The sequence below is a fragment of the Equus caballus genome, chromosome 5 (genome assembly GCF_041296265.1).
Source record: "Equus caballus isolate H_3958 breed thoroughbred chromosome 5, TB-T2T, whole genome shotgun sequence".
NCBI classification, from domain to species: Eukaryota; Metazoa; Chordata; class Mammalia; order Perissodactyla; family Equidae; genus Equus; species Equus caballus.
Window position 1 is genome coordinate 99,746,460 of NC_091688.1, and position 23,871 is coordinate 99,770,330.

Below are 23,871 nucleotides of genomic sequence, written 5' to 3' on the forward strand. Positions count from 1 at the left end.
GAGTGATTGCTGAGTGTGGGGTGTGTGCATGTGTGTGTGGGAGATTCTCATTAAAAACTAAAGTCCAAAAGGCACAAGTTGCTAGTACAGTAGTGTTTTGGCCCACTTTTGAGAGGCGAATTCGTTAAGAGTCTGTCCCAGCCTCACTGGCCCCATTTAAAAAGACCACAAGGAATGTAAACCGATTTGCTGTCTCTCATCTTTTCTCCTGTGCGTGGTCTTGAATTTCCCCCATAGGAAAGAACTTCTGCGGTATTTTTCAACTTACTTTGAGAATCTATATTTTCTTCCATATTTCTATATTTACAGCTCCTTTGATTATAGGGGAGCAGGAAATGAGAGGAGGGCAATGTTTTGCTAAATGGCTCACTCTGATGACTAAGTCCAGGGAAGCTAGTTGATGGTAGCACTACGGAGCAGTGCTTAGGAGCAAAGCTTGAGAGTAGGAAGAATTTGGGTGTCCAGATTCTGTGACCTTGAATACATTTCTCAACCTCTCTAAGCCAGGTTAAATAAGACAATGTATATAAAGAACTTATAATTGTTCCTGACACACATTAAGTATTAGCATATGTTTATTTGTTAGAATTTTTTTTCCTCCTCCTTGTCGTCTCTTTAAAAGGAATACAAAGCTGCCCACCTGCTGTGACATTAGACTTTATATCAATACAGGAAGGATATTATTATTTTTACTTTGGAAAACTGGAGGAGCCAGAGGAAGGGAGAAGCAAGAGGGTAGTTCCTGCAACTTTATAACTTCTTGTTTCAATTCACCCTGTAAGGAACTAGAAAATGTTATTCTATTAACACAGAGACCAGAATTATGCTTCGATGGGGATCTGCACTTTCAATCAGAGAAACTAATTGTACATGGCAGCACTGGTGTCCTATTCTGATCCTCCATCTTATCCTTTGATGAAAATGGGGCTGGTGCTTCCTATGACGGTGGCAGCAGGCACTGCAGCTACGAGCGCCGGCTCAGGCGCCACACTGCCTGGGTTCACTCAACTTAGATCTCCTGCTGCCTAACCTTGGGTGAGTCACTGCACCCTTTTGTGTCTCAGTTTCCTCATCTACAAAGTAGCTACGACAATGACATGTGCCCCAGAGGGCTATTAGAGGATTCAGCGAGTTAACGTAAGTGAAGAGCCTGGAATGGTGCCTAGAATATAGTAAATACTAGAATTCGTATTCTAGATAGAATTATCTAGAATAGTAATTATTATATAATCTGACCTAAGATGAGGAGTAGAGAGAGTTTAGAGCCTAAGACACTGGGGCATGTGTTCTCAATTCATTTCCTAATCCTTTCTTGTCAAGTTTTATATTTTATTTTAAAACAATTTTTTTCTTTTTAACCACAGACTTCTATTTTAAAACTAATCATCTACCACAGATCCTTTCCTCTATTTGAAAAGCGTCAGTTACGTCTTGCAATTACTGCCTTTTCTCTTCCCCTCCTCTTGGTCTTGAGTATAATTTTCCCATCTCTTCTTGCTCTTCTGGGTGATAAAAGAAGAGGCACCTGATTCCGGACTAGAATACTGGCTCCAAGTCTTATTTTCTGGGTAGCCTTCAGCAAGTTACTTAATTCCTTTTGGCACTGATTTTTCATCTCTAAAATTGAGATATTTCTCCTAACCTTATTAAACTTCTGTGAGGCTTACAAAGGATAGCAGCGCCCACACAGTACGCTGCCCAAGGCCTGCCACTTAGCATAGGCTTTCTCCTTTCTTCTCTCTCTCAGCCACTGACATGATGATCGAATCAGGAAGCTCTGTCCTAACCCCACTGTCTATCTCAGGAGGTTCCAGCAGCTGAAGCTGGAGCTGGCGGCCACCCTAGCAGGTTGCCTGGCAACCCTCACAGAGTTGCAACAGCCCTGAAAACAGTTTGCAGCAACAAGGTTTCAGTGATAGCAGACTAACATCAGCATCACCTAAAGCTCAAGGGACAGCGAACGGCCAGAGCCTTTTCCCAGCCTTTTGGAAGAATGATACCTGACCCAATTAGAGAGCATGGGTTCAGGAAAAGCAAAGGCTTAACGCTAAATGGCTTGTCCTTTGACCATCGCTGCTGGTGGAACCAGTTTATGGCTAATTTGCTAAGTAATCTGGGGTACTCAAATGATAAGAAGTTCAGGAGAGACCCCTGGGATTTTACAAGCAAACATCTCGTTAGAATACTTCAGAAATATTGGGCATCTATGCAAAGCCCTAAGGAATACCTTCCTTATTTCCAAACCTTTGGAAATGGTGATGGCAGAGCACTGCTTTGGCCACATGCAAATCAGCTCAGCCTGCCCTGGGGAGGTTGTGTGACCTCTTTTCCCTTTCGAGGGAGGTTTTTTCTCCTTTTTAACTTTCTCCACACACCAGAGATTATGCACAGTCAGTCACAGACACTGTCTTCAAAGAAAAATGGATTTGGTTTCTGCTAAGGATTTTTTCCTGAGATGTGTCTGATGGTGTCCCACACAGCACACGGCACATTGTAGGTGACAACAGATGTTGCCGGCAGACAGACTAGTCGGGTGTCTGGCCTTTAGGGAAATCAGATTTCCATCTAGTGTAAACTGAGGCCCAGAATGGGAAAAAGTAATCCCCAAGGCGTGGAGCTATCGGCAACGTGGGACGAGGGCCCAGTCCTCTAACCATCACCTGTTCTGGGGCTTAATGCTCAGAAAATGGCAATTTCTTAAGAGACAATGGAAATTATGTAACCCTCAGAAAAATATTCCTAATTCAATCATTTAGAAAAATTTGCAAGACTAGAGTAAATGTAATTTCCATGAAATAATTATTTACCAAAAGAAAAAGCACAAAGGGAAGAACAAGGGACTTCACATTTGATATCTAGACATAAAATAGGTTCTCCACCCTGAATCCTTTACTGCCTCTAGTTTAAAAGTGTTCAAGGCTGCCAGCTGCCTAAGGCCGGAAGCCCAGACATCTCTGCCTGGACTGAAAGCCCTTCCTATCTGGCCCTGAGCTCCTTTCCAGCCTTGCCTCCCACTATCACCTCTACCTGTGGGACAGGGAGACAAACTGCCCTACTTGTCTTGTCCTGAACACTCCGTGACCTGTTGGCCTCTCGCTTTAGCTGGTGCTCCCTCTGCATGAGATGCATGTCCTCAGCTTCTTGAAGGCCAGACTCAAGCCTCCGCCCTCCCTGGAACTTCTCTGATCAGCTGCCCAAAGATGAGCTTTCTCACTCTCAAATTCCCATGGAATTCCATTTTTAATAGCTCATAAGGAACTTATCACACACTAATTTCTATCAGTAATAATAAGAGTAGTAGCTGCTGTCATGTACTGAGTATTTATTAAGTACTAGGTACCATAGTAGGCATTTCAAATAGGTTATCTCATTTTACTTACATGAAAGATATTTCAATTTGTGGGATAGACAGATATTTTATCCCATGAATTATAAATTCTTAGAGGACAAGAACACAGAGCAATGCTCAACACCTTGTGAAAATTTATGCATGATAAAAAGGTGCAGAATGAAAAGCTAAAGGTGAGAAATAAATGGAGCCCTCTTCCTTTTCACCTGTGCCCAAACAACTATTAATTTCCCCACTCTAACTTTCTTCCAGGGATTCTAGCCAAATAATGGGTTTAGTGGGCTCGTTATTCTGAAATTCAGCAGACCATGCCCATCTGCATTTCTGCATGCTCACAACCAGCGCAGCTGAGCAGGGCGCTCTCCTAAAGCACTTACGTGGAATCAGTGTCCTTTTCTTTCTTCCGTATTCCAAAGGCCTTCCTTGTACGTTTTTTCAATCCTGTGGGAAAACAACAAAGGGTTAAAGAAATCATTTTTCTCTTTGAATGTTCCTAGCAACATTCAAGTGAACATGTTTTTTAAAGTTGCAACACACCAGTTAAATTTTAACGTTCAAAAAGCAATGAAAGTTTCTTCATTTGTTTGTGTTTGTGTGTAGGCACGTGCGTAAGAATCATTATTGTATTTTTCAACAGATATTTATCAAGAACTCGGCCCTGTAAGTTCCTAGCACTATAAGCAACATAAGAATAAAAAAGAAAGCAAAGGAGATCCGGGGAAGGTACAGAAAAGATTGCAAGTTTTTCTTAGACTATTGTTAGTCATCTCTCAAATTGTTGCTCTGCCAAGAAACCAGACCAAAGATTTAGAAAAACAACAATTTCCAGGTTAGACACATTCGTGAGACTGGGATAATTCCAAGACACAGATTACGTAAACCATACCAAGAGAGCTACACTGACCTGTCCCATCGTTGTATCTCATACTCCCATCTCATCTTTTCTACTTCCACAATTCCGTGGGTAGACGGGATTATTCACCATTCTCTGAACATATCCCGACATCTTTACTCCGGTATCTCTTTTTCTTCCTTAAGTGGTCCTTACCTCCAGTTGAAACGTTTTCCTTACTTTGTTAATATTTAGACCTTCAATTCATCCTTCAAGGCCCAGCCAAATACCACCTCCTTTGTGAGGTCCTCTCAATCCTAGTGGGGTAAGAAACTGACTAGTCCATGCTCCCCCCAGTGTTGCTCTTATATGTATGATAATATATCAGACGACTCCACTCATTAGTTCCTATGTCAGTTTCTGTGAGCCTTTCTAGGACAGAGGCCAAAGCTCCATTCTGTATGTCCCCTATACCTAGTACAGGTACCAGATAATATTTGTTGATTTAAAATATCTCTGGGAAGCTTCATTCAGGCGGTATCAGGGTAAGAAGGCTCCTTTCTTCTGTCCTGGACACACCAAGCCTAGTCTTGGTTGTTCCATTCGTATCCTGTCAAGGCTCTGTCTGAGATCCCCGTCTCCTGTATGTTCTGTAGTTAAATACTCGGCTTGTATTTCTTATGTTAGTGAGTATTATTCAAATGTACTAAATGCCTGTATGTTCAAAACCTTAGACTTGTTCCTGGTGGTTTGGAAAATCTTCTTACAAATTGGAGCTGGAAAAGCCACTGACTTTCAGGATTTGTTTGGCATTACCAGGTGGAACACGGGAAAAACGCTGGCAGACTCAGAGACTTGATGACACCTCTTCCAAAACATGTGAGTCAGTGCAAACCGCTCAGATTCTCTGAGTCATTCATTATCTGGCCTCAGGATACTACTCAGATATAATCTCCAAAATGCCTCTGTTGGGTCTAATTTTGCATTTTAGTAGTCACTCGATTTAAGATGGTTAGGTCTTTCAAATGTCAATGTTTATTTTAAAAAAATTCTCCTCCCACTTTAAGCTATTCTCCATTACTCTCCAGATGAAGAGTTTATAGGAAAACTTACTGACATTTAAAACTACCCATCCATAATATTTAGGAACACCTTCCCCTCATTCATTTTTAATTTTTATTGTTAAAAACATTCTTCCTTCTTCCTTCTAATTGCCTTATCCCCTTATAGGGACAAAATATCATAGTTATAATCACCATTTTCTTCCTATAATTTTCCTTGGGTTTCAAGCCTCTTAATTGGCTTCTCCATGCTTCTAATTCAGCTTTGGGGTCACAATGAATGTTATATTCACCAATCACTACTGGCTTTTATAGGACCATAAAATGAATGCTCTTATTATCTTAGGTTTTCAAATCACTTTATTTTCTATGTCTTGACCTTGAGATAAGAGATAGTATGCCCTACCAAATAGATCAGAAAATACACACAAATTCCAGTAATCCTTGTATTAAATTAGTAACAGAGCAGGCATTAGTAGTTTTCCACAGTCTCTGTCCTGTTTTTGACCACCAAATTTAGACAATAGCCAATGTGAACTAGGTCATGGGCATCACGAGTCATCCTCTTCCAGCAAAAAACGCATTGGATCAGGATTCAGGAGCAGAGTCCATTCTCAGCATCATTTCTAATTGTGTAGCTACTACAAGCTACATCTCTTTGCGTTTCAACCTCTCATTTTATAACAAATCAACCAACAATAAGGGATGAAAGAATTTGCACACATTCACACAATGCTATGCCAATCTGCAATTTTAGTTTCACTGAAAGTCATATTTCCTATACAAAGAATACATTCCCATATATGGAATATATATAGAAATACACCAAAGATGTGACATTCCAGGAAAACAAAACTAATCAATTTGTTGAATACGAAAAAACTTTGAAAACTTTTTTCCCTCCCTCAAAGGAGAAAGATTTGAGAAATTTAGGAAAATATGAAGATGACTCTGAAAGACTGAAGCAAACAAAGTTATGAGCTGTGAGAGTTATTCATATTTTAATAGCTCTTCGAGAAGATCCAGGAAGAAATACTCAGACCAACTGTGTTAAAAGTGAACAGAGAGGGGGCTGGCTCCGTGGCCGAGTGGTTAAGTTCGCGCGCTCCGCAGCAGGCGGCCCAGTGTTTCGTTAGTTCGAATCCTGGGCGCGGACATGGCACTGCTCATCAGACCACGCTGAGGCAGCGTCCCACATGCCACAACTAGAAGAACCCACAGCGAAGAATACACAACTATGTACTGGGGGGCTTTGGGGAGAAAAAGGAAAAAATAAAATCTTAAAAAAAAAAAAAAGTGAACAGAGAGGTGTAATCATGTCTTTTGAGTTTATTAAAAAATATTCAAAGAAATTCTTCAAACGAGAGCAATGACAGTCAAAGTTCCATTGGGAATAACAAGTTTAAGACACTATATCTGTTAATCTGATAAGGTTAAAAAACACTTTATTCAATGATTTTCCACTTCTAACTCCAGAATTCCATGAAAATGTTCATCAATTTCTACAGCATAATTGTTTTTAGGCTGTGTCATGAAAAATTTTTGTCAACTATTCTTTACCAAAAACAGGAGAGAAAAAAATCAAGGGTTTTTGAGGAATGAAGTAACTTTTCTTTTGCTGATGTCAAAACAAAGAGATCTAAAGAGAAAGCATTTTATTGTCCTGATGTTTTGGGGCTAGAATGGTTCTCTCCCAAGCTGGGGAACTGAGAACATCTTCCTGTGCGCATTCAGAGCTACGGTCTTGGATCAGCCATGCAGGAAATCTGGCCTGTGCCTCTAGCTTCTCTCTACCCAGTTTAGATTCTTTTAGCTTCCTTTGGTATTATCAGAGAAGGTAGTCAAGTCTGGGAACAACACAACAACAGAATTAAAAACAGACTGATTTTTAAGAGGGTAGGAAAGCTTATTTCAAAATAGGCAGTCCTGGATATGGCCTTATAAGATAAAGAAATAAAGCAACAGATGCAGCAACTGACAACAGTGATAGTGTCAAAAAAAAATACAGCATAAGAAGTTTCATCATTGTAATGTTAGCTACCATTACTGAGACCCCACCTATGGGCCAGGTACCAGTTGCTTTACACATGTTGTCTTATTTAGTTCTCTTACAAACCTTCTGGAAAAGCAGGTGTTTTCTCTTCAAATGATGAGGAACCTGAGGGTTAGCCTAGCTTAGGTTTTCTTACCATCCTCTCCAGGGAGGAAATCGGAGGCTCCTCTCCCTCCACTACTCCCAAACGTGGAAGTGCTTTGGGAGTTTGTCCCAGGTCCCTCCACACCCTCTCCCTGGGGCAATTCCATCCACTCACATGGTTTCATTTACCATCTGTATGTAGATGAACCCTGAATCCACAGGTCAGGCCCAGTACTATCTCATGAGCTTCTGAATATACAGGGCTTCTTCTCATACTCAGGCTTCTACAAATAGACAGCAGATTTTCTCAAAAGCCTTTAGGTTCCACTTATTACACATATGTAATCAAACCTAGAAAAGTATGCCCGGTCATTTAGTTTACAGTTATTTTCTGAATAAAATTCCCCTTAAAATGAAACAAGGCAGATTGGCTTAAAACTTTATGGGACTTTTTTCCCCCGAAAGTTGTCAAATATTTAGTAAAGAAATGGGGATCTCTATAGTTTCTTCCTTTTCTTCCCCACTTCTTCCCATCATTTCCTATCCTGGCCACACAATAATCTGGCTTGAACTATTCCATTTTTTTTTTTATTGTGGTGAAATTCACATGACATAAAATTTACCATTTTGACCAGGTTAAAGTACACAATTCAGTGATATTTAGTATATGCTCAATGTTGGGCAACCATCACCACTGTTTAGTTCCAGAACTTTTTATCACCTCAAAAGGAAACTCTGTACCTATTAACAGTCACTCCCCGTTCCCCACTCCACCCAGCCCCTGGCACCTTTAATCTGCTTTCTGCATCAATGGATTTGCCTAGTCTGGATATTTCACATAAGTGGAATCATATAGTATGTGGCTTTTTAAATCTGGCTTCTTTCGCTTAGCATGACGTATAATAAAACAAAAAACGAATGACTTTTCCCGATGCGTGCAATCTACACACCATTGATGTTCAGTTTTTTGATATTTGTGTATATCCACGTATTGAGGACGGAGAAGGAGCTCCAAACCGCACGGGCAGGACCCACGCGGACATGTGGACATCAGGCCAGGGAACAGGGACGCAGGGCAAGGGCTGTGCTGTGGACTCACCACACTTTTAGGTGAAGAATGTGCTCAATGGCACATTGAAAAGTTCAATTTAGCCCAAAGCACATAGCATAAATAAAAACTAATAGATGCAATTTGTTAAGTACTTACAATGTTTGAGGAAATTTGTCAGGAACTTCCTTATCTCAGCCCAGCACAACCTTATAAGGCGGGAGCTATTATTGTATTGGTTATATACCCCAGGGCATGAGGAATGCCTGGTACCAGGTCACACCGGTCTAACTGTCAGGCCATCTTTCAGAGTCCCCTCTGCCCGGCTCCAGAGTCCATGCTTTCCATGCCTCTGGGATCTCTCTGTCAGCCAGCACAATTCTTTTTGCCCTCTCATTAAAAACAACAACAACTTTTTCTTTTTTTTAATTGAAAGAGCTTTTTATGGAAATTCGGCTGCACATTTCTTTTCTTTTTTTTTTAAAGATTTTATTTTTTCCTTTTTCTCCCCAAAGCCCCCCGTACATAGTTGTATATTCTTCATTGTGGGTCCTTCTAGTTGTGGCATGTGGGACGCTGCCTCAGCGTGGTCTGATGAGCAGTGCCATGTTCGCGCCCAGGATTCAAACCAACGAAACACTGGGCTGCCTGCAGCGGAGCGCGCGAACTTAACCACTCCGCCACGGGGCCAGCCCCTCGGCTGCACATTTCTTAAACACGAAGACTGTATTTTGCATGTTTAAATCTTTGTATATTGCCCAGTGAACATAAGGAGGCCCAACAAACGTTTGCTAAATGGATTATTTCTGTAATAAATGTGAAATTTCAGCTTGAGTCTTCACCAGCTTGGAGGGTTACTCAAAGGTGAATCACATGTAATGGAATTACTTATTTTCTGCAAGAACCCAGGCCAGAAATTTGGTCTCAGTAATAAAAAACAGGCAAATGTAATTGTCCTGGGCATAATGCCGCCTATTGACAACAACTCTAGACTGGCAACATCTCTTCATTACCACGGTCACTGCATTTCTGTCAGGAAAGATTAAGATGCTTAGTGTATCAGCTCTTCCTCTAAGTTTTAAATATAGGTACTATAATCCAATTCAGATTCTTTGTCATAAGAAGGTCTCATAGAAAGACGTAAGACCAGTTAAGATGAAGGCTAGTCCCTCTCAGGACTTTTTGTGATATTTATGATTGCTGGTGCCTAGACTGCTGCCTAAGATACGGGAGATGCTTCAGAAAGGCGAGCACCAGGAAACATGAAAAGTCAAGTTCAGGGTCTAGCAGTACCTGGCACATAGTAGTCACTCAACAAATGTTTATTGACTACTCTATGTATTTGTGATTCTAACCAAAATTGTTCAGATTTGGTGGGTGTGTGCTCTTTGCTCTGAATGCTTTACTTTCATTTTTATGTGACTGAAAGGAAGTCCAGGGGGTCTTTGCACTTAGTAAGCACAAAGCCTCTTTACAAGACAGTACCCATCACTCTGAGCTGAGCCTGTCGGGCGAAATGTGCATCTCATGATACACTCCATTAAGACTGGACTGCAAAAGGGTTGGATGTGGGTGGCACCTGGAAGTTCAGATTTGATATATGGGAGCTCCTGTTAGTGCACTAAAGCGGAGATTGCTAGAAGGCAGTTAAGAACTTCAAGGGCACGGGCTGGTCCCATGGCAGAGTGGTTAAGTTCACGCCCTCCACTCTGGTGGCCCAGGGGTTTCACCCTTTCAGATCGTGGGCACGGACATGGCACCCCTCATCAGGCCATGCTGAGGTGACATCCCACACAGCACAACCAGAGGCACTCACAACCAGAATATACAACTATGTACTGGGGGCTTTGGGGAGAAGCAGGAGGAAAAAAAACAAATAAAAGAAGAAGATTGGCAACAGACGTTAGCTCAGGCACCAATCTTAAAAAAAAAAAACAAGAAGTGCCAGGGCTAAAAATAGTAATGACTTTTTAAAAAAAGAAAATTTAAACTTCTGGTGACGTGGAAGAAATGTTAAAGAGCAAATGGTTATGGAACAGGTTTGCCACAAAAGGATTTAGGTTTTGCTATGCCAATAATAATGCAATGAAGGAGCTGAGTGGAATTAGGAAGAATTTTAAGCAGGTGAAAAACTTCTATTAGGGTTTAAATACAGTAGCAAAATCCACAGGAAGCACATGGCCTATAGGTGTAGACAAAGTAGGAGCTTGGAGCTCGGAAAGGCTTGGGTTCAAATCTCACCCTCCCTACCTCCTGGGGCAAGGTGCTTAACCTCTTTGGGTCTATTTTTCTCAGCCATCTATCATAAAAGGGTTTTGTAAAGTGTAAGTGGGTCTAAAAGCCCTACAACACCTAAAATATATTGTGTATCACTTTATGTAAATTTCTGTTATTTTTCTTGCAGTTTTGGTAGCTAGAAAGCAGCTATTTTAACCGATTACATAAGAGCCCCTGAATGCCTGATTTCCGCACTTACAGAATCCCCATAGTTCTGTTCCTTTAGAAATAAAAATACATCAAAATTTGGAAATAATCAAATTTTCAAAATCTCAAGCTTTCCTTGGTTACAGCTATAATAACAAAACCAGGCTTGGTTTCAAGAAATGTAATTTACTAACATGTATCATAAAAGATAAGTGAGGATTAAAAAGTCTCGAAGTAAGAAATACAAATATCTCCCATAGCAGGAAAATATAGCATTGATGGATCCTTTACCACGTGCAAGGTTATTATAAACTCTAATTAGCCGGTCTTCCCAGGGTGATTTGAAAGTCGGCTGGTATTACTTCTGCCTGGGCAGCGGTGTATAGAATTTGCAGTTTCCTGCTCCACCCTGGTGGGGAGACGCACAGCCTCTGCTGGAAGAATAGCACTTCAAACACTAGTGCAATTAACCTGACCCATTCCGTGAGAACCTTGGTGTGTAAAATGGCTTCCCTCTTCGTTGCTGCTCCTCTCCCTCATTCTCTCTTCCCACAGTCACTGGATCTCTTCTCTCCCCTCCGTCTCTAGTCCCTTCCCAGCCCGACACTGAAGTTAATGATCCTGTTCAGATGGACTCTGGTTTCCAGGCATAAACAGGAAAATTCAATTGAATCATAATTCACCAAATCTCATTTTCAAAACACTCCATTTTCAGCAAGAAAATAAATCCAAAAGAAAGCAAACTGGACAATAACAGGAATGCTTCTCGCAGGCCTTTCAGGAGCAGGTCTTTAGGTAACGCCTCTAAATTGGTACTACATAGACCATTTAGTGCTTCGGCTTAAATTCTTCAAAGGTGAATTAAAAAAGAAAGCTGGAACACGTCCCCCATAGAATTCTTTTGGTTTAATTCTAACCTACTACATGGAGGCACAGAGGTGAACAAGGGGAAAGGAGATTTACGTGGCACCGCCGCTTCAACACAGCACAGGCTATCAGCCAGCTTTATTTACTAAGAATCCATGAAGCCTACTTTCAAAATGGAACGGAAACGGTTTAAAAGCTAAAAGTATATAAGTATGGAGTTATTTTTGAAAAAGAAGATCAGTTATCAGATAAACATACAGAAAAAATAAAAGGTTCGAGAGGGAACTAAACACAGAATTTAGCTCTAAGTTCTTTTGAGAGGTCTTAAAGGCCTCTGGGAGGCACGTGGATTGATCCTGTTTGCAAGATTTATGATAATAATGATCATCCATCTATGTATTCACTTGTTCTCCACTCATCCATCCTTCCATCCACCCACCCATCCATCCTTTGACTATAAATCCCAATAGGCAATAAAGTTCATTATCATGAAATTATTCCCATCGGATAACATAAACCTGCCAGGGTGCAGTGAAAACCCGCTCGCCCTTAGTCTATTCTCATCTCAGGTGGCAAATATCAAGTCAACTCTCTTGGAAAACTAACCCTTGGTAGGCTTGCAGGTTTATCAAGCCATCCCTTCAGCATCTTCTTAGGCTGAATGGTCATATTATTATTCCCTTTCTTTATTTACAGAACATTTAAATTCATATTTGTTACTCTACTGATCATTCTCTGGTTTTAGGTCCTCGTAGTTACCTCGCAAGCTCAGAATGGCAATTTTTTCCATCATTAGTCAGTGTTTTTTCACCAGTCTCCCAGTATTGGGCAGGGATATACCCCTAGCCTTTTATTCATGCCTAGAGTCATGCAAGCTCCAGCGTACTGGGGATCACTATCAGAAGATCTCGTTTCTCATTCAGTGGTTGATAGCATAGGAACCCATTGCATTTGCACTTCCCTCAGCCTCCGTATTCTCATCCGTAAAATGGATTTTATCTCGTAGGATTGCAATGAAACCTAAATAAATCATGCACATAATGTGCTTAGCAACATCAATGGAGTGTCACAACCAATATTTTCCAGAAATTGAGTCTGAATATAAAACTGACCCCAAGATAAATTCTTAAAATTGTAGGATTAAAAAAATCTACACTGTGGTTTACTGAATTACCCTTTTCCCCTAAAGGTAACAGTTGAAGAAGGCTTTGCAGGTTTTGTTTCCTTTTTCTCCCTCCCTAAAATCACAATTTAAGCAAAAACTTTTTGTTCTTGGTAGAAGGTTTTAATCAGCTAAAGGACTAAAAAGGGGAAATAACACAGCACAACTGACAGGCAGTTAAATCACAGAAAATCAGGGTGGGGAGCAATATCCGCTCTGGTCAGAGATGAACAAAACTGAGGTCCAGAGAGATTAAAGCCACCGGCCCAGAGTCACACGGGAGGTTAGAGAGGAGTTGCACTGCAACTGTCACCCCTCACTTCAGTCCAACGCACTTCACTGTGCCGCTTCATCAAAATGAGTGGGCATATGTGTGTGTGTGATAAATATGTATACAATGTAAAAACATAAATACGGATATATATTATATATGTGTATATATATCCAGAGAGCGAGAGAACACAAGCTATACATCAGTCTTCTCTAGTGCTCTAGAATACCATGTAATTTTAGATTTGAGTATGGTTTTGTTTCTACTTCTATGCTAAATATATCTCATTACTTTCTAAATGTTTGAACAGTGTTGTGAACCCTCATTTGGCTGAATAGCATTACCCTGACAATCTGAGTCACATTTCCAGTGACACTAATATATATATATATATTTTTTTTTTTTTTGGTGAGGAAGATTGGTCCTGAGCTAACATCTGTTGCCAATCTTCCTCCTATGCCTTAGGAAGACTGTCATCGAGCTAACATCTCTGCCAACTTTCCTCTAATTTTCGTATGTGGGACTCCACCACAGCATGGCTTGATGAGCAATATATAGGTTTGCACATGGGATCTGAACCTGCGAACCCCGAGATGCTGAAGTGGAGTGCACAAAGTTAACCACCATGCCACCAGGCCAGCTCCAGACACAAATACATTTTTAGCTGAAATTTGGCTTAGCATTTTGATTAAATTTTCTGTTAAGTTCTCTGAGAAGACTTTTGAATTGATGAGACCATCACCTCAAAGGCAGAAGGAGATTTAAAAGGTGACTTTAATAACGATGAGCAAACAAAACAGAAAAGAATCATTAGGAATGGGGTCTGTGGAAATGCCAAGATCCAAATGCTGAATCTGAATTGAGCTAATTGTGTGGTGCTGTCCACAAACGGAGTTTGTTCTTCCTGGAACAGTCACATTTACAAGAGAAATCGTACGCTTAATTCAAAAGTTTCCCAGCACCCGAGTCAGGCTGCCCCAGATATTTCTCCTCTGAAACTCCTTCGAAAACTGAACTACTCTAGTTCCTTCTTTTGTATAGCCACGTAAACACACACACACACACCTCGTCCATCTCTGCCATTTGGTTTAAGCAGAGCCCTCCTTGGCGATTTCAGCAGAGTTCAGTCTGCGCTGAAGTCACCAGAAGACAGAACTCCTGACTCAGTGTGGCATTTAGGGCCTGGTCTCCCATATTTCTCCCATTTTATCCATTACTATTTCTCTTCAAGCACTCCACTCTGCAACCAAATGAAAATTTCGCCTCATTCCCCAAACACGTTGTGGCCTATGTATCAGCTTCTGTTTGGAGGACTCTCTCTCTGGACCACCTCCTCCTCAAACTCTACCCACGGAAACCCACCATCCTCGGCTGGCTCAGAAATGCCCCCCCACACCTGCGGGAAGTTTTCCTTCGGAACTGATTGTTTTCCTTTGGGTTCTTCCAAATGTGACTTAAGACTTCATTAGAGAACTTACCAAATTTTGCCTCATATTGCAGTTTACATTGCCTTTGTTCTTTTAGATTTAAGGTGCTTGAGGACAGGACCCACTTCTTATTCATCTTGTGCCCCATCAGTGACCCTGATTCAGTGCCCTGCACACAGCAGATAGTCAGTCGACATCCACTGAATTGAGAAAAGGGTTCCAAGCCAGGCAAAGGTTCAAACCACGTCAAGAATGACCTTCTCCATCATTGCTGGGTATCGACAACCAAACCAGGAGCTTTCAAGTAAACACTTCTTCCATCACTGAGAAAAGAGCCTCTATGACACACTTGCTTGCTCATCCTTGCTTATATAAGAGCATGCATCACAAACACAGCCAACAGCCTAAAAATACAGCAAAGTAAATGAAGAAGTAGAAGGAAAGGCGACAGAAGGTGTCACACAAGTGTGTCCACATGAATAGGATGCACTAACACTGTGTCTCCAACACAGGCGAGACCCTCAGACTCTCCCTCGGTGCCTGTTCTTCTTCTTTTAAGGTCAGAGATAATAACCACATTAATCTCCTTTTCCAGACCAGAAGGGCAGCAGCCAAACAGAATGGGTCAAAGAGTTAAAGTTAAACACAGGTAGCAGTGGCAGCTGCCAGGGAGGAAATGACACATCGTGCTTTGCAGAAAATGAGAGGGCTTTTGTCTTGGCCACCAGCCCAAGCGTAGCGACAGGGCCTGACAGCTTCGTTGAATTATAGCATGGGGCTCTGACTGGTGTTCTAAACAAGGATAAATATTAAAAGCACTTTTAAAATTGTTTTAAGTAGTTGCAAAAATGTTATACCATCAAAATGTTTTCACTGTCAAAAAATAGGCTGAATTATGTTTGATAATCTTTGCTTAAGAAATATAAGCAATATAACAATGTGTATTACATATATATCAAGTATTATTATATATATCTATAATATATATTAAAACAATTTTTGGTGATATTTCTAAAATGTAACATATATTGCATTTTATGTATATTATATGTAAAAAATTTATTCTTTTCTCAGAAAATTAAATTCTGTGGAATAAGACTAGCTAACCTTAAGCTATCATTTATTAAATGCCCGCCACGTACTTTTCATGCCTTATCTCATTAAAACTCACAGCACCACACTGTCAAGTGGGTATAATTCTCCCCACTTTGCAGATGAGGAAAACCTCTCAGAGAGGCAACATGGCATGGATAGGAAGTGGGCGAGGGGGTCACATTCAGGTTCATGGGAACCCGAGGCCTGTGCTCTTCACCCATATGCACATGTTTGCTGGGGGCTGAGGAGAGAGCAGGGTGCACACAGCACCCCAACCTGGCACCCCAAATCGCCCCCGGCGATTCGCCTCACGCTTCCCGGTCTCCTCTGCCAGCGCTGCTGGGAACACCTGCTGTGTGTGGTCTGCTCCATTCTCTTGCTAACATTTTTATAGGAAAAGAAGTTTATACTCAGGACTAAAAGCAGTAGCAAGAACTAAGTCAGTGGTTGGCACATGGGAACGAAATATCTCCTTTGCCACCAAGTCCTAACCTTTTGAGTAGGCTTCACTTCAGCGGAAACTCAAGAGCTTGACCAGGCATCTTTGTGACAGGGGGCCCCTGACGTTGGGTCCAGGGGTCTTCACTCTAGGCCTTTCAGTCTCCCCCTTGATAGAATGGATTCAGCCACACAATCAGAAGGCAAGGGGGAAAGAATGTACCATCTCTATCTCTGAATTACTGTTTTTTGTTTTAGCGACAGGCAGTGACCGGCTTCGTTGCTTCAAATACCCTCAGCCATCCATCGCCAGCAAAACCCACCCCATCACTATGGTGCGTCCCCTGTCGCTGAGCTCCGCCCAGTGGGACTCCGTGCCTGAGACCGTGAGCTTGCTGTTTCTCAAATGCTTGAGGGCACTCTCCAGCTGGAGTGGGTTTTATTTATAAGGAACATGGATTCAAGGATGCCCAGCGACCTGCCCACTGAGTGTGATAAAACTCCAAGCCCTTGTCCCTTATCGTCAAGGAACCTGTCTCTTGAGATAACCAGGGAGAATTTTGTTTTAGAAATATGAAAGAAGGATGGGGAAAATTCATGGTCAGGAGAAGAGTATTATAAACTCAAGTGCATTTCATTAACAATTAAAATGGAACTTGGAATGTCTGTTTGAATTCTGTTGGGAGGCGAAGGGAGTAGTAACCCCATTACAAGACAGCACAGCTCTCAGAGGCGACGCAGGGCTCCACTGATGTTTGCATGAGGGCCAGTGTTTGAGGATTCCAGCAAACACATGCTCATGAAAATGGTCTCTTTCGCTACAGCAAATAAAGTCTTTTACTATGTAGCTGTGGCTCTTCTTTTTGATCACAGACTCCATCGAGAATCTAATAAAAGCTATGGCTCCCCTCCCCATAAATTACTGGCATGCACATAAATCTACCAACCTGTGTGCACCATTCCTGGGAATTTATAGACTGCCTAAAGGTATCACGGACCCCAAGTTAAGTCCCCTACTCTGTAGGAACTCAATTATTTTTTTGCATTAATGTGTAACAATGGTATATAATAAATGATCTTGGCCGAGGCATCTCAGCTCTGTCGAGCATTATGATGAATCTCCATCAGATACTAAATGAGTTACTTATCATTTTAGAAGGAATCAGAGCCTGAGTCAGGCTTAGAATTCAGTGTCTGTTCCTAAACCCACGATGATGGATGCCCTAAATTACAGTCAATCAGCCGAGCCCTCTGTCTTGTCTCGCTCATGGAGCCTCCCTATTTTTCTTCTGGCTGGTTTAGCCATCCATCTGTTTCTATTACAAACAGCTACAGGGCTTTTGCTGGACCTGCAGCTTTTAAAACTGAGTATAAGGAGGAGAAAAAATCCAGTTATTTCAGAAGCAGAAATAGAGACTAAAGAGCTTGGTCATTAGCAATGATGATGAAAGAAAAAATAAACAGAGTTCCTACTGTGTGCTAATTACAATGCTAGGCCCTCTCACATATCTTACATCATTTAATCTATAAATCAATCCTGCTGGGTAGGTATCATCCGTCCACTTTTTATGTATGTGTAGCCAGAGGCTCTAAGAGATTACATGACATATGTAAGACACCGTGGGTAATAAATTGCACTAATATTTAAATATATTTGTGTCTGACTCTACATCTAGTATTTTTTCCTACTATACAACGCTTTTAAAAGTGTTTATTAAAAAAAAATCTGAGAGCTAACTCCATTCTTCCAGTGTCTTGAAATTATCTATGTCAGAGAGACCTCAAAGATTCCTCAGATGAAAAGATATGCATGGAGGAAGAAAGGTGACCTCCGCCTCCTAGAATACTCAGGTGAATTCCAACACTAAGGTCACATGGTGTTGGCCGAGCCACAGAGCAATTGAAACCTTACCTGGAGGACTGGGCTTCCGTCCAGGAACATTCAGCCTCACTGCCTTTTCTCTCGAGTCATGGCTAATTGAACCGCAGAGAGAATCAGTGGCATCAGACTAACGAGGAAACTTCACATCCTCCTTCCATTCACCCTCAGACACCTTCACCTGCATTTCCCTCCAGATCAAAACTCAAAGCCCTTATGAACCGTCAGGGCAAGAATATCAGCTTGTTTGGGGCTACAAAGAGGTCATGAGTCATTGTAAGGGGTCACGAGTCATTGTTTTGCTGTATTTGCTAAGAGCTCTGGGACACACCAGGTAACACAAGTAGTTCGTGCTATCTAGAATGATTGCTTCTCCCCACATCTCATTAGGGCTCAGTCTGGTATAAAAACCACAGTACCGTCTCCTCAAATCCATTTCAAGCACCCAGGTTGAAAACAAAGTCACACTACAGTTCTTTAGGAAAACGTCTCAGAGGTGTCACGTGTCCTCAGCCCTCTTTGACAGCTTCCTATTTCTATGTCTACTTTCATTTCTCTACCTTTCAGGTGGGGTGATGAGATGAGGTAAGCACCTGGTCTGAGCGCCTGTGGGTCCAGAGAACTCTGGCCCTGGGGCTCCACCTGGGGAACCACTGCTCTAGAGCAAATGTGCAGGCAGATAAGACAGCCTTTAATGTCTGCCCAGACAATGTCTGCCAAAGTCAGGCCAGAACTGCATTCTCCCTTGGTAACTGCCTCCTGCAACCCACCTAAAAACTTTTGGCAAATGCTTATTGAGGACCTACTACACACTGGACATTATTCTAGATATTGGACTACAGAGATAAATAAGATAGAGCTTCTGCCTTTGAGAAGCACTGCTGAGTTGGGAAGAGAGATTCATACTACAAAATTTCAATATAGCCTGACATTAGGGTATGCTTACGTGCAGTAGTTAGAGTCTATGAAAGCAGAGAAAAAGGCACCCACCCCACCCAGGGAACTCGGGGCAGAGGCTCATCTGACATGTACAATATGAGTCTCAAAAGATGAGGAAGAGTAAGTCCGGCAGGAACAAAAAAGCAGGATGAACATTCCAGATCAAAGAAATCACACAAACAGGCACAGAAGGATGAAATGGATGACATGTATGGACAACTAAAGACAATTTGCTATTTGTTACTAAAACTAAGTAAGAAGGAGACAGTGACAGGAGGTAGGGCTGAAAGGTAGGTAAGGATCAGGTCACGGGGGCCTTTTGTGCCATAATAAGTCACCTGGACTTTGTTCCGCAGGTTATTAGGAAGCAGATGTAGGCTTTTGGCAAAGCATTTACATAGTTAGAATGTATGCAGCTGGGAAGACGGACTGAGAAGTAAAGACGAGAAGCAGAGAGACTAATTTAGAGACCATTGTAGTAATCCAGTCAAGAGATATGATGGGGACCTGCAATTGGGCTGTGTTATAGAAGTGGAGATGAAAAGAGTGGATTAAACAATTATTTAGGAGATAAAGTAGGGAAAACTCAGTGAATGACTGGATGTGGGATTGAGGGGTGGGAAGAACCTGAGATGACTAATAGTTAGAAATAAGGGGCTAAACAGGGATCAGGGGAGACTCCGACATCTCAGATTACGCAAAACCCAGCTACCGCGTGGCCGATACAATGCAACAATTCACACTGTAGTTATATAGTAGTGATCGCTTACGAATTAGACATTCACCACATCACATACTTTGATCCTCCCAACTGTCCAGTGAGAAAAACATTATTTGTCACCAATGAAGAAATGGGTTCAGGAACTGGTAAACGGACTTGGTCAAGATCACATAACAAAGCAGGAGTGGAGTGAGGGCTTGGGCTCAAGTTGACACCAGAAATCTAGAAAATGATCTTTCCTTTTAAGTTATACTGTATAAAATTGTCCATATTTGACTATTTTGACAATATCATATGGTTTGCCCTAACACTATGCCATGTTCAATGGAGGAATCTCATTGTCCCACCCCTCCGTGACAGAAACGCAGGCTTTCTCTCCACTCATCGAGGCGGAATCTTTCTGTGTCTGCATTCTAGTAGTTTTGTTTCATAGATTATTCTGCTACATTATGAGATGGAATTCAGAAGCCTGGGAGTAAACCCAAGGAGCAAGCTTTGGAGTAACTTCTTTGATCTGTAGAAAAGTGGCTTCTTGCCCTTCTTAGACTCTCATCACGTTTAGCTCACCTGAGGGCTGGCTCTCCAGGGACAGAGTCTAGCTATCTCACCAGGTTCCTGTGAAGGTCAAATAAGATAAGACCCGTGAAGGGGATTCATAAGCTATAAGTGTTGGCCAACACATAGCACTGTGTTGTTATTCTCTTGTCAGTAATGGAAGCAAAGGGAGGAGGACACAAACCTTTAGTCGATATCCTTCAGACCCCTTTCTGACTGTGAGAATATTCCCCACATCTGCACAGCTGCTGGGTGTTGATTACATCTAGCTATTTTTTGTTAAAATATACTCCATAGCCACTTTTCTTACTGAGACTTCGAGGGAGAGTCGGAAAGCAATTGCTTAGATAGGGGACGATCAGAGACAGGAAACTTAACCATCCTTAGCATTGCTCTCTTTCTATTTCATTTATCCTTCCTTTCTAGACCCTATCTTAAAGATTTTGCCGAAAAAGATTAGGTCTTTCCTACCCTGGAAATTTATATAGAGCTCGAGGACAGTGTGACCTGTGTGAGTGATTCTTCTGCTGCTTCTTCGTGCGTGGCTTCACATATCACATGCTCTTTCAGAGGCCATGCAAGTGCGTATTCTAATTCCAGTGTAAAAAGTCTTCTTATTATGTTTTAAAACATTGAGAAAGCTTTAGTTACTCGTTTTTAAAATGGAAATTCCTCTCTTCTGGGCCACTAAGTGGAGACAGTCGCCGAATTCACTCGCTCAGGAAGTATGGGATTTGATATATAAATCCTACACGGGATGTGATTTTTTAATATAAATCCTATTATATATATCCTATATTTGTAAATAAAAATCTGTACTTGAGAAGAACCATGAAAGACCTCATAAATAGCTTGAAAACCTTTGATCCCTTCTCCTCAAAGACTGAGCACACTATTCTCACCTCTTTTTTCCAAGACAAACCCCTGTCAAATAGCGTTAGCATAGCATTTATCATGTATTTTACGACTGGCTCACTTAGGCTGCACTGACAATGAAAATAGTAGGTGAATTGTCTCATCTCCTTCTTCTGATAGACGTGTAAAGAAGAGAAAAGTGTACACACACACACAAATCTCATTGTTTCCCCCAGGTAATAACTACAGCATATCAGGTTATTTTATTTCAGAGAGGTGAGTTTTAATTAAGGGCTTAATTTGGTAACACTTGTAAATTGTTATGTGCAATTGTATTTTTAAGTTCTAGGAAATTTCTGGTGCAAAATATTCAAATGCATTACAAGAAAAGAATCTCTCTTCTTACACATCCAGTTATAATTCATCATTTTCAAGGTGAGCAGGGAGAGAACATGCAAATTATGAGATAACCTCATGCTCCCTTCTGTTCTGCACTTTGGCAGTTTGGGTTTATTAGTTATGCTCAGCCTAAACACTGCGGTCGACTCTGGAATTTCAAAATTCAGAAAAATATTGCTAATTTGCCCAGACCGGCAGGAAAAGCTGGACGACCTTCACACTGGTGCCTTGCTCCTGGAGGGCTTTTGGCTGTTTTGGGGGCTTTGACACACACTATTTTGTTCATGCCTCATAACAACCATGACAGGGAGGCAGACGGCGCGACAGTTCTCTGGAAGAGGAGCCCGGGGTTCGTGAAGCCCAAGTCAGGGATTTCCAGGCATGGTCACACAGGGAGCTTCCAAAATGCTGGCATTCCCAGTCTTTGCTCCAGGAATTTATACATTCAAAAGTTTCCAAGGTGATTCTGATGTGGCTAGTCCGTGGCTCAGTATCTGGGAAGCTCAGGTCACAGGAGCAAAATCTAGGGCTCTCAAACCCTATGGCAAGTTTCTCTGTACGACCCCAGCTTTGAACCCCTCAGATCTATTTGGACTTTCGAGTCCCTCTAGCAGAACCTTCGTGTGGTCTGAGATGCTGAGATTCTGGTTTCTCCAGACCGCTGATTCTCTGCGCAGTCAAGTCTCCTCTGTGTTCACTTGACACCAGGAGCAACTTGGTCTGTGTGTGACGGAATTGGACAGATATGCTTGGGGCGTTGCTTCAGGAAGGCGGGGTTACAGAGAAAGGGATCCATGCACTGATCAGAAATGGTGCTTTGTTAATCCATTATAAGGAAATGCTTTCTACACCAGAACGGAAGCTGAACTAGGTAAGCATTTTTCAAACTACAGGCAATTACTCACTAGTAAGTCAGGAAATCAATTTACTGGTTTTCGACAAGCATTTAAAAGATGAAATAGAGTAGAAAATAGAGTGCCTCTCATATAGGAAGAGCAGGTGTTTGTTTTTTGTAAAATACTTCACTCTCCATCTGTGTCTATGCATGATGTGTATGTCTGGGTCCCGTGAACATATTTTTACTACTGTGGGGGTCAGGATAAAAAAATTTTGAAAACACTGGACTAGATCATTTAACTTCCTTTTAATTATAGATTTTAGAATCCTATTTTCACATACACACACACAGGATCAAAAACAAACCTAAAAAAAAAGAACCCAACTGACAAAAATAGTGTAAAGAGAAACTCATCTGAGTTTCTTATTAAAGAAGTATAAAAATTGCTTTCAGACAATCTTTGTGCTTCTTTTGAGGAGGACCAACCTTTGTGTGTGTGTGTGTGTGTGTGTTTTTTAAGATTGGCACCTGTGCTAACATCTGTTGCCAATCTTTTTTTTCTTCTTCTTCTCCCCAAAGCCCCCCAGTACATAGTTGTATATTCTAGCTGTGAGTGCCTCTGGCTGTGCTATATGGACACCACCTCAACATGACCTGACGAGTGCTGCCATGTCTGCACCCAGGATCCGAACCGGCGAGACCCTGGGACGCCGAAGTGGAGCGCACAAACTTAACCACTTGGCCATGGGGCCAGCCCCAAACTTTGTGTTCTTGAAGGCCGAGCGGTCCGTTTGTGTTCCTACTGAGGAGACTTTCTCACTGGTAGGGAGACATTGGGGCATGAAATCATCACAAACTGTCAACAATAAGAGTCTACGTGAATAAGCTTTTACTATGCAAACGGCATTCACTCCATACCATCCCAGGAGGCTAGGTACCGTAGAAGACCTTTAGAAAGTCATACCACCTACATAACTCTTGTTTCCAAAAAAATGAAAAACACCAAGGAAATGTGAGTGGCATCAACAATGAATACGACAGCTGAGTTCAGCAGAAGTGGTTAGTGAGGACCGGTCCCGGTCGCCTGGGCTTGGGAAGGCGAAGCGAGAGGTACAAGGTCTTGGCCCTCGTCACATTGCACTGCATTTAAAGGTGTCCCTCCAGCATCTCCCCCACTGTCTGGCTTTGCCAGGGTGGGGGTGGGGGAAGAACTGAGGAGGTGGCACTCCAGGCAGAGGGGACAGCCTAAACCAAGACATGGAGGTGGGAGGTGGCATGGGGCATGTAGCAGGCTTAAAGCTACTCAGAACAACTGGAATGTAAAGAAAACCAGGAAAATGGGGCTGAAAGAAACGGCCAAGGTCATAACAATTTTTCTATCATCTGTTAAGTTTGGACTTTATCTTGGAGGCAACAGGAAGCCACTGAAGAGTTTTAAGCAGGGGCTGATGTCATCAGACGCGTTGTTTGATAGAAAACTTTGGTGATCGTGTGCAGGAAGGAATTGAGGAGGGCAAGACTAGAGGCCTGAAAATCAAATAGGAGGGACTTTACAATGATCCAAGTGAGAGATG

The 23,871-nt window shown here is 41.9% G+C and overlaps 1 protein-coding gene and 1 long non-coding RNA gene across 28 annotated transcripts in view; one reads left to right on the top strand and one right to left on the bottom strand.

The window, feature by feature from the left end:
• The window catches only part of SGIP1 (SH3GL interacting endocytic adaptor 1), a 199,099-nt gene that overhangs the window by 109,081 nt on the left and 66,147 nt on the right, over nt 1-23,871 (bottom strand). For 20 of the 27 annotated variants that reach the window (XM_070267516.1, XM_070267521.1, XM_070267509.1 and 17 more), the window contains one exon: nt 3,727-3,790. In XM_070267516.1, the coding sequence (XP_070123617.1) occupies nt 3,727-3,790 (64 nt within the window). Of the gene's footprint in view, nt 1-3,726; nt 3,791-14,629; nt 14,930-23,871 lie in introns of those variants that run through there. The other 7 variants (XM_023641929.2, XM_023641928.2, XM_070267505.1 and 4 more) reach the window with 3 other exon arrangements.
• On the top strand, nt 14,976-16,773 carry LOC138924158 (uncharacterized). The gene is made up of 2 exons (XR_011438900.1): nt 14,976-15,137; nt 16,370-16,773. It is a non-coding gene; the product is annotated as an uncharacterized lncRNA (long non-coding RNA).